This window comes from Belonocnema kinseyi, chromosome 1 (assembly GCF_010883055.1).
Source record: "Belonocnema kinseyi isolate 2016_QV_RU_SX_M_011 chromosome 1, B_treatae_v1, whole genome shotgun sequence".
Classification (NCBI taxonomy): domain Eukaryota; kingdom Metazoa; phylum Arthropoda; class Insecta; order Hymenoptera; family Cynipidae; genus Belonocnema; species Belonocnema kinseyi.
This window is the reverse complement of record NC_046657.1, coordinates 44,501,830-44,511,967: the sequence shown is the minus strand read 5'-3', so window position 1 is coordinate 44,511,967 and position 10,138 is coordinate 44,501,830. Positions and strand designations below refer to the sequence as shown.

At 25.0% G+C, this 10,138-nt stretch overlaps 1 protein-coding gene across 1 annotated transcript in view; it reads right to left on the bottom strand.

The window, feature by feature from the left end:
* LOC117167004 (zinc finger protein 845-like) overlaps window positions 1-8,843 on the bottom strand; it is a 28,403-nt gene extending 19,560 nt beyond the window's left edge. Inside the window, exons 1-3 of the mRNA XM_033351548.1 lie at window positions 8,509-8,843; window positions 2,777-2,920; window positions 363-434 (exon numbers count right to left, since the gene is read on the bottom strand). Coding sequence (XP_033207439.1) covers window positions 363-434; window positions 2,777-2,920; window positions 8,509-8,652 — 360 coding nt within the window. The 5' untranslated portion in view covers window positions 8,653-8,843. The remainder of the gene's footprint in view (window positions 1-362; window positions 435-2,776; window positions 2,921-8,508) is intronic.
* Between the last annotated feature and the right edge of the window lie 1,295 nt (window positions 8,844-10,138).

Here is a 10,138-nt window from a genome sequence, read left to right as displayed (position 1 = left end):
CAGGAATTCAGCGAATTCCAAATACTCAAGGAATTTTTGTAAAAATATTTAATTAAAAATTCAGGATATTCCAAGAATTAAAAAATTTTTAGAATTCAAAGAATTCAGGTAATTTTTAATATTTATTAAGGAATTGAGCCAATTCCAAATATTCAAGGAATTTAGGTAATTTACAACATTTATGTTAAAAATTCAGGATATTCGAAGAGTTAAAATATTTTAGAATTTTTGTAATTTTTAATATTTGTGTAAAGATTTCACGATATTCAAAGAATTAGGAATTTTTCTAGAATTCAAGAATATTAAAAAAATAAATAACAAGAAAAAAGGATATGTATAAATTAAATATAATTAATCTTTACCTTATCTGGCAATAATTGTGGGCTTTCTTCTTCGGTTTCTTGAGTACTCGGTTCTTGCTTTACAGTTGCGACCTACCCCGGAAAAATTAAATAAATCATTCAACATTTAACGAAAAAATACATTTGTCGTTGCAAAAAAATTGTAATATTTTGACTATAACTGTTTTTTTTTGTTATGAAACTTTAAAAAGCCAACTAAACTAATTATTTTTAATTATTATTTCACAGCAAAAATGGAACGGAAATAACAATTTCAAAGATAAAGAATCATATTTTTGTACTGCAGATAAATTGAAAATCATTAATTATATTATCATATAGATACGAGACATTTTTATTTTATTTTTATCGTCTACTTTTCAAATTAAAATATATATTTAAATTTCAAGTTCTGTAGAATTTGATTAATAATCACAAAGTAAACAATATATTAAGATAGTTTACATTGGCTTTCATACAATTTAAATTTGATTTTTAAATTTAATCGGCTTTAAGCAATCTTTATTATTTAAACAAAAGATTTTATCTCAGCAGGAATTAGAACGCAAAATATAAATAAAACTCTTATTTTTGAAAATGTATAAACAAAAATTTACTTGAATTTTGATGATTTTGTATATTCAAGTCAAATTTTCAAACCCTAATCTTTAAAATTTTCAAAATTTCGAATGTAAATCATACAAATTATATCTTGTTTAATTGTAGAGCCAAAAAAAAACAATTTTTAATTTAAAATTTTCAACATTACAAAATCTGTAATTATTAAAATTTATAAACAAAATTTTCTAAATGTGGATAATTTTGAAGATAACAAATCAACTTTTTAATTAAAAATCTTACAAATTAAAAAAAAAATATAATAATGTAAATAATCAGGAGTAAGACATTTTTTAATCTAAAAATTTAAATTTATATTATTTTTAATTTTTAATTGTCAAGTTTTCAACCCTAAATTTTCCGACTTGGAAAAATTACTAAGATTTTTCAAAAATATGACATTTTTAATTGTTAAATATAAAAACTTGCACAAAAATTGCCTTTGTACATTTTTTAATTAAACTCTTCAATTTGAAATATTTAAAATTCTACAAATTTGAAAAATTACAATTAAAATCTCTTTAATTTAAAAAATGTATGCATAAAAATTCTTAAATTATAAGGATTTGGAAGATCAAAAAACAAATTTTCAACAGTAAACCTTCTAATTTGAAGGAATTTTGAATGCAAATCATCAAAATTACAAAAATTTTTAAGAGTTTAATTTAGAATTTTTTAATTTTAAAAATATACAATTACAATCGTTTTCAATTTTTAATCTTCCAAATTGATGAAATTTGAAATCAAAATTAGAAAATTTGTAATTGCAAACCTTAAATCTTGCGTAAATAGAAATTGCAAATTTTCAAAATTCAAAACTATTCAATTTTAAATATAAACAATTTAAAATTATACAATTTTGAAGATTTACAGATAAACATTCTTAAATTCTAACAATTATTGGTTTAAAATTCGTTAATTTGAAATTTGTAAAATTTTCAAACATAAATCATCAAAATTATAAAATTTTTCATCAGAAAGCTTGTAGTTCGTAAAATTTTTAATTGTTAATTTCCAAAATTACAAAGTTAAATTTTTAATATTTTCCATTTGAAGCTCCACAAATTTTAAAGTTTTACAATTTTTAATTATTCCATTTAAAAAATGTATAAATAAAAATTCTTTAATTCGGATGATTTAAAGTTATAAATCTTCCAAATTGTGGAAATTTCAAATCTAAATCGTCAAAAATACAAAAACTTTAATTGTAAAACTTAAAAGTTGCATAATTTTTTATTGTAAATTAAAAAAATTCAAACTTCTTCAATTTTAAATATTAAAAATTCAAACGTTCAGAATATAATTTTTTTTTGAATTATGAAAATGTAGAATTGCAAATTATCAAATTATCAAATTTTTAGAACTAAAAACGCTTAAATTTTGAATATTTTCAATTAAAAAATTCTTGAATATTTAATACACATAACAGAAAATTAATTAATTATGAATGCTTTGTTCGGAAATATTTAAATTTTTTCAATTAAAAAGTATTCAAATTCTTCAAAATAATCAAGAAATCTCGTTTTCAATATTTTATATTAAATAAAAAGATCATCTTATACACACATAAAAAATAAAAAGATTACCACAGTAAAAAAAAAGCAATATAAACATTCATCCATTCAGTTTTAATTATTTTAAACTTGGACAATATCAATAGTAATGTGCAATATATTCCAAAGTTTGAATAAAAAATGTACTTTATCAAAGTACTGTTCTCTATAAAACATAATACAGTACAATTGATAATAACATGAAAAACAAATGATCATTGCTTTGATAAAAGATGAGTTTTAAAGCTTCCGAATGTAACTTACCGAAGAATTTTTCGACTGCCTGGTCAACCATTCCTTCAATTTGTCCTGAGACTGGAGACACAATTGTTTGTACTGATGCCATTGGTTCACTTTGTTAACACAAGTTATGCAAATCAAAGTTGTTAACGTGTCGTCTTGAGAAATCTAGAGTAAAATTAATATTGTCAGTCAATTTTTCAATTGAAAGAACCTAGAAAAAAAAAGAGTTTCGTAGCCTACTTCCACCATTATTCCCCTACTTCCATTCTACGAAAATGAAGACCATCACTTTCCCTATCCTCTTTTACACCACTTCTCCCCTAATATCACCTCGCTCTCCACCTATCATTTTCACCCCTCTCTTTTACAACACTTCTCCCACATTTTACACCACTTCTCCTCTAAATGTCTCTAAATCTCCACCCATCACTGTCACTACTCTCTTTCAAACCACTTCTCCCCCTCTCTTTTGAACCACTTCTCTCCTATAATTTTTCCTCGCTCTCCACCCATCACTTTCACCCCCTCTATTTTACACCACTTCTCCTCTCCCTCTTTTAAACCACTTCTTCTTCACTCTTTTTACAACACTTCTCCTCCTCTCTTTTCAACCACTTCTCTCCTAATTTTCCCTCGCTCTCCACCCATCACTTTCACCCCTCTCTTTTATACCACTTCTCCCATATTTTACACCACTCCTCCCATATTTTACACCACTTCGCCCATATTTTACACCCCTTCTCCTCTAAATGTCTCTAACTCTCCACCCATCACTGTCACTCTTCTCTGTTACACCACTTCTCCTCCGCTCTTTTTACACCACTTCTCTCTTTTGAACCACTTCTCAACTAATTTTCCCTCGCTCTCCACCCATCACTTTCACGCCTCTCTTTTACACCACTTCTCCCATATTTTACACCACTTCTCTGAATGTCGCTAACTCTCCACCCATCACTGTCACTCCTCTCTTTTACACCAGTTCTCCTCCGCTCTTCTTAAACCACTTCTCTCCTAATTTTCCCTCGCTCTCCATCCATCACTTTCACCCCTCTCTTTTACACCACTTCTCCCATATTTTACACCACCTCTCCTCTAAATGTCTTTAACTCTCCATCCATCACTGTCACTCCTCTCTTTTACACCACTTCTCCTCCGCTCTTTTTACACCACTTTTCCTCCTCTCTTTTGAACCACTTCTCTCCTAATTTTCCCTCGCTCTCCACCCTTCTCTTTTACACCACTTCTCCTGCCCTCTTTTACACCACTTCTGCTACCCTAAGTTTCGAGCAATCTCCACCCATCACTTTTACACCAATTCTCCCACTCTTTTACACCACTTCTCCTCTACTATTTTTTCCTCACTTCTATATCCCACCCTCATTCTCTCCTACTTATCCTCCCATTATTTCCCCTACTTCCCCTTATCCTCGCTTTCCGAGCCGACGCTCCCCTTTCCCTACTTCTAAGCTTCACATTTCTCCTCATTTCCCCACCCACACTGACTTCTCCTAATTCACCTCCCATCACTTATCATACTTCCCCACCTTTTTTATTTGAATATTGGTATTTTAAACTAAAAATTAATTTTTCTTATTTAAAAATTCATCTTTTTGGTAAAAAAATGTATATTTTTGGGTTGAAATTTTAACTTTTTGTGGAAAGTTAATATTTTTTTATGAATATTCATGTGTTTTGTTAAAATTTCGTCTTTTTTGTAGAAAATTTATGTTTTTTGGTTGAGAATTCAACTTTTTTGTGGAAAATATATTTTTGGTTAAAAATTTTAATTTTTTATTTGAAAGATGATACTTTAAATGAAAAATTAGTTTTTCTTTCTTAAATATTAATTTTTACGGTAGAAAATTATTCTTCTCTGTTAAAAATTTATATCTTTGTGTTAAAAATTCAACTTTTTTAGGGGAAGTTAATATTTTTGGTTAAAATTTTTTATTTGATATTTTAAATTGAAAATCAATTTTGCTTTGTTGAATATTCATCTTTATAGTAGAAAATTATTCTTTGTAACAAAATTTTATTTTTGGGTTGAAAATCAACTTTTTGGGGGGAAAATCAATATTTTTGGTTGAAAATTTAGATTTTTTGTCTAAAAAATTGATATTTTTAATTGAAAAATAATTTTTCTTAATTGAAAATTCATAGGTTATGTTCAAAATTTTGGTTTGTAGTAGAAAATTCTTCTTCTTTATAGAAAATTCTACTTTTTGGGAAAAATTAATATTTTTATTTTTAAATTTAGATTTAAAATTAATTTCTCTCAATTGAAAATTCATCTTTTTAGTAAAAATGTATATTTTTGGGTTCAAAATTAAACTTTTTTGGGGAAAGTTAATATTTTTAGTTAAAATTTTTAATTTGATATTTTCAATTGAAAATGAATATTTCTTTGTTGAATATTCGTCTTTATAGTAGAAAATTATTCTTTGTAAAAAAATTTTATTTTCGGTTGAAACTTCAACTTTATTGTGAAAAATATATTTTTGGTTCAAAATTTAAATTTTGTATTTAAAATATGGTATTTTAAATTTAAAATTAATTTTTCTTCGATAAATATTCATGTTTACGGTAGACAATTATTCTTCTTTGTAGAAAATTTATATTTTTGGGTTAAAAATTTAAGTTTTTTCAGGGGAAATTAAAATCTTTGGTTGAAAAATTTAATTTCTTGTTGTAATGTTGATATTTTAAATTAAAAACTAATTTTTCTTAGTCATGAATTCAACTACATAGATGAAAGTTCATATTTTTTTTTGGTCGAAAATTAATATTTCTGGGTTGAAAATTCATGTGTTTTGTTCAAAATTCGCCTTTATGGTAGAAAATTCTTCTTCTTTATAGAAAATTCTACTTTTTTGGGAAAAATTAATATTTTTGTTTGAAAATTTATATTTAAAATTAATTTTTCTCAATTGAAAATTGCTCTTTTCAGTAAAAAATGTATATTTTTGGGTTAAAAGTATAAATTTTTTTATTTAAAAAATTATATTTAAAATTAAAAATTAATTTTTCTTGGCTAAATATTCGTCTTTATGACAGAAAATTATTGTTCTTTGTAAAAAATTTGTATTTTTTGTTTGAAAATTTTTTTTTGATAGAACATTCTTCATTTTGCACGTTTTTTTTTGTTTTGTTTAAAATTCAACTGGGGGAGGGGGGGGGGGGGAATATTTTTAGTTCAAAAGTTCAATTTTTTCTTTAAAAAATTTATATTTTTAATTGAAAATTAATTTTAGGAGAAGAATAATGTTTTTTTTATTGAAAATTTGAATTTTTTTTTAACTGATATTTTAAATTAAAAAATAATTTTTATTACTTGAAAATTCATTATTTTGTTGAAAAATCATCTATTTTTTAGAAAATTATTCTTTGTTGAAAATTTGTCCTTTCAGTAGAAAATTAGTATTCTATGCTGAAAATTTATATTTTCCGTTTGAAAATTCACCTTTTTGGAGGAAAATTCATATTTTTCGTTGAAAAATTAAATTTTATGCTTGAAAATTGACATTTTATATTGAAAATTAATTTTTTTTAATTGAAAATGTATGTAATTTGTTGAAAAATTTTCTTTTTTGTTAGAAAATTATTCTTGGTAGAAAATTCAACTTTTTGGGGGAAAATTGATATTTTTAATTGAAAATTTTAATTTTTTGTTTGAAAATCGATATTTTAAATTAATTTTCCTTAGTTGAAAGTTGAACTATTTAGTTAAAAATTTATGTACTTTGTTGAAAATTCTTCTTTTTTGTAGAAAATTATTTTTTTTTGTTTGTGGAAAATTTAATTTTTGTTGAAAATTGTGTTTTTTGGCTTCAAAATTCATCAATTTAGCAGTAAAATTAAAATTCTAGAAAATTGATATTTTAAATTATTGGTAGAAAAATCATGTATTTTGTTAAAAATTCCTCTTTTTGGTCGAAAAATAATTTCCTTTGTAGAAATTTCATAGACTTGGGTTAAAAATTCAACTTTTTTCTTCAAATTTATACTTTTGGTTGAAAATTTATATCTTAAAATGAAATAATTTTTTTTAGATATCCATCTAACTATATGGTTAAAAATTAATTTTGTTAAAAAATCATGTTTAAAAAATAATTTTGGTTGAAAATTAATATTTTTGATTGAAAAATCAACTATTTTGGTCCAAAAATGATATTCTAAATTGAAAATTAATTTTTCTTAGTTAAAAATGCATGTGTTTTGTTCAAAATTCGTCTTTTTGATCGAAAATTTAAAATGTAGAAAATTGATAGTTTAAATTAAAAATTAATCTTTAGTTGAAATTTCATGTATGTTGTAAAAAAAATTATCCTTTTGGTATCAAATGAATCGCGTTTGTAGAAAATTCATATTTTGGTTTGAAAATTGAACTATTTTGATTGAAAATTAAACTTTTTATTTTATAAAAGTCATAAAATTTAACTATTTTTTGGTTGGAAATCGATATTTTACACAAAAAATTAATTTTTATTAGTTAAAAATTTAAATATTTGGTCGCGAATTAATTTTTTGTTGAAAATTCATATTTTTGGGTTGAAAATTTATATTTTTGATTGAAAATTTAACTTTTTATTTGAACATTTATCTATTTGGGAGAAAATGAATTTTATTATTAGAAATTCATAAAATTTAACTATTTTTGTCTCAAAATCTATATTTTACATAACAAATTATTTTTATTAGTTAAAAATTCAACTATTTGGTCGCGAATTAATTTTTGGTTAAAAATTCATATTTTGAGTTGAATATTGAACTGCTATGTAGAAAATTTATTTCGTGACTTCAAAATTCAACAATTTAGTAGAAAATTAAGCAATTTGGTTGAAAAATTAACGATTTGGGTTTAAAATTGAACCATTATGGTCGAAAATTAAACTTTTTATTTGGACATTCCCCTGCTTTTCAGAAAATTAATCTTCTTTATTCAAAAATTGTATTTTGTGGTTTAAATTTGAATTTTCTTCGTTAAAAATTAATGTATTTTGTTCCCAAAATTCGTCTTTTTGGTAGAAAATTATTCTTTTCAGAAAATTCATATTTTGGGTTGAAAATTTAAAAATTCTGGTTGGAAATCGATATTTTACATTAAAAATTCATTTTTTAGCTGAATATTTAACTATTTGGTCGAGAATTAATTTTATTGTTGAAAATTAAACTTTTTATTTGATAATTTATTTATATGCAAGAAAATTAAAATGTTTCTTGACTATTCATCTTTTTGTTAGAAAATTAATCTTGATTCAAAATTTATTTTTCCAACTGTAAATTAAACTTTTTGGTAGAAAAATTTTCTAAAAAAAATAGTAAATAAATAATAGGATTAGCACAAAATTGTTCGCAAAATAGTGTTTTTAGTTTGAATCTTTCGAAACGGTAGCAAAACCGTCCCATCATACAAGAAAAGTGTCAATACTGTCGAGTCCGAAGCCTGCCAAAAGCGACAGAATTGATCAATTTGCCATTAAAATAACAAACACTAACCAACTTTTCTCCACCCTGACTCCTATTCGTGCAATATTTCTCCAAAAAAAATCGTTAAAACAGCCCAAAAACACGATAATCTCTCGATCTTCTGATTCATCGCAGAAAGATACAACATAACCTCTAAAAAAGTTGCTTACGTAGAAGGAGTATAGACATAGGCACATTTGCATTGATAATGAAAGGAAACGGATTCCATTTGGAAGCGATTCGAGTGGAAAAGGTGTTAAGGAATGGTTAAAAAGTGGTCTACTAACCTCAACAGTGACACAGTTCTGTATTTTTTGAGTCAACGGCACTACGGAATGTGCTGTCCCGAAAATGGATGATCTTGTTTCATCTGTCGTTAAACAAAGTCGGCACGCACTTTCCAGGCCCTGCAGCTCTTCAATTTCATTCATTCTGAATAAAATTCCATAAAACGAGGAGTCTCGAGAGAACTCTTGCAGTTTGGCGAATTTTCGTTTAATAAACGGCACTCGGCGACTCGCTTTTCGGCAAATCGGCACTCGCCTGCAGGAGCGAGAGCGACAGAGCGGCGTCGTAATCTAGGTTATGGACGCAGACAGCACAGCACAGCACAGCACTCACAGCAGTGGCAGTGATTAGTGAAGTGAGGCTTTTGTTTGGCTGGAGTTCGAGCTGAGTCGAGTTGTACAATGTACGTGTCGAAATGCCAAAATGGCGAAATGTGGAGGAGACATTTGACTAATTTGCGCTTGCGCACGAGTCGGATTAGGTGATAGACGCCAAAAATCTTGAAGATTTCGAGACTTAATTTAGAGTAGTTTTTGAAGCAAGGAGAGAGACAACAAATATGATGTAACTACTCTAGACTAGTCTCTTATCGAAAAAGTTGTTTTTTTTTCACCGCAAAAATATATTATTTATTTGAATTTATGAAATTAGGTCAGGAAAGATATGAGTTCTAAAATAATAAATGAGAAAGAAAAAGATAAGTTGGATTCCTGTATGATTATTATCTAACAGTTGAAAATTTAAGAAATTTAAGTTATCCACTTTTGAAAACTCAACTGTTTTAAATTCAAATTTCTTCATTTACTAACAGCATATTTTTAACCATTAAATTTTCAACAGTTCAAGATAAAAGAAAATTGAAAATTGCAGAAGATTAAAAATTAAATTTTTAGCTGCTGAATTAAAAAAAAAATTAACTGTCAATATAGTTGAATTTTCAATAGTTAAAAAATCAATTTTCAAACATTGAAAATACAATTGTGAAAAATTGAAATTTAATTTTCTTTATTTGATATCTGAATTTTCTATAATTGAACATTGAATTTTCTGATAGTTGAGAATTAAATTTTCTGCAATTTAAAATTGAATTTTCAATAGCTGAGAGTTGAATTATCTACAACTAAATTTTCTATAGTTGAAAATTAAATTTTTTACAAATAAAAATTGAATTTTTAATAATTGAAATTTGCGTTTTCTATAGTTGAAAATTGAATTTTAATAGTCATAAATTAAATTTTCTATAGTTGAAAATTGAATTTTCAATAATTGAAATTTGAATTTTCAATAGTGGAGAATTGAATTTTCTAAAATTAAAAATTGAATTTTAAATAGTGAGAATCGAATTTTCGACAATTAAATCTTCTATAGTTGAAAATGAAATTTTCAATAGTTCAAAATTGAATTTTGTACAGTAGAAAATTAAATTTTCTACAAATTAAAATTTAAATTTGAATTTTCTACAATTAAAAATTAAATTTTAAATAGTTGTGAATGGAATTTTTTACAATTAAATTTGCTTCAGTTAAAAATTGAATTTTGAATAATTGAAATTTGAATTTTCTATAGTTGAAAATTGAATTTTCAATAGTTAAAAATTAAATTTTCTATAGTTGAAAATGAAATTTTATA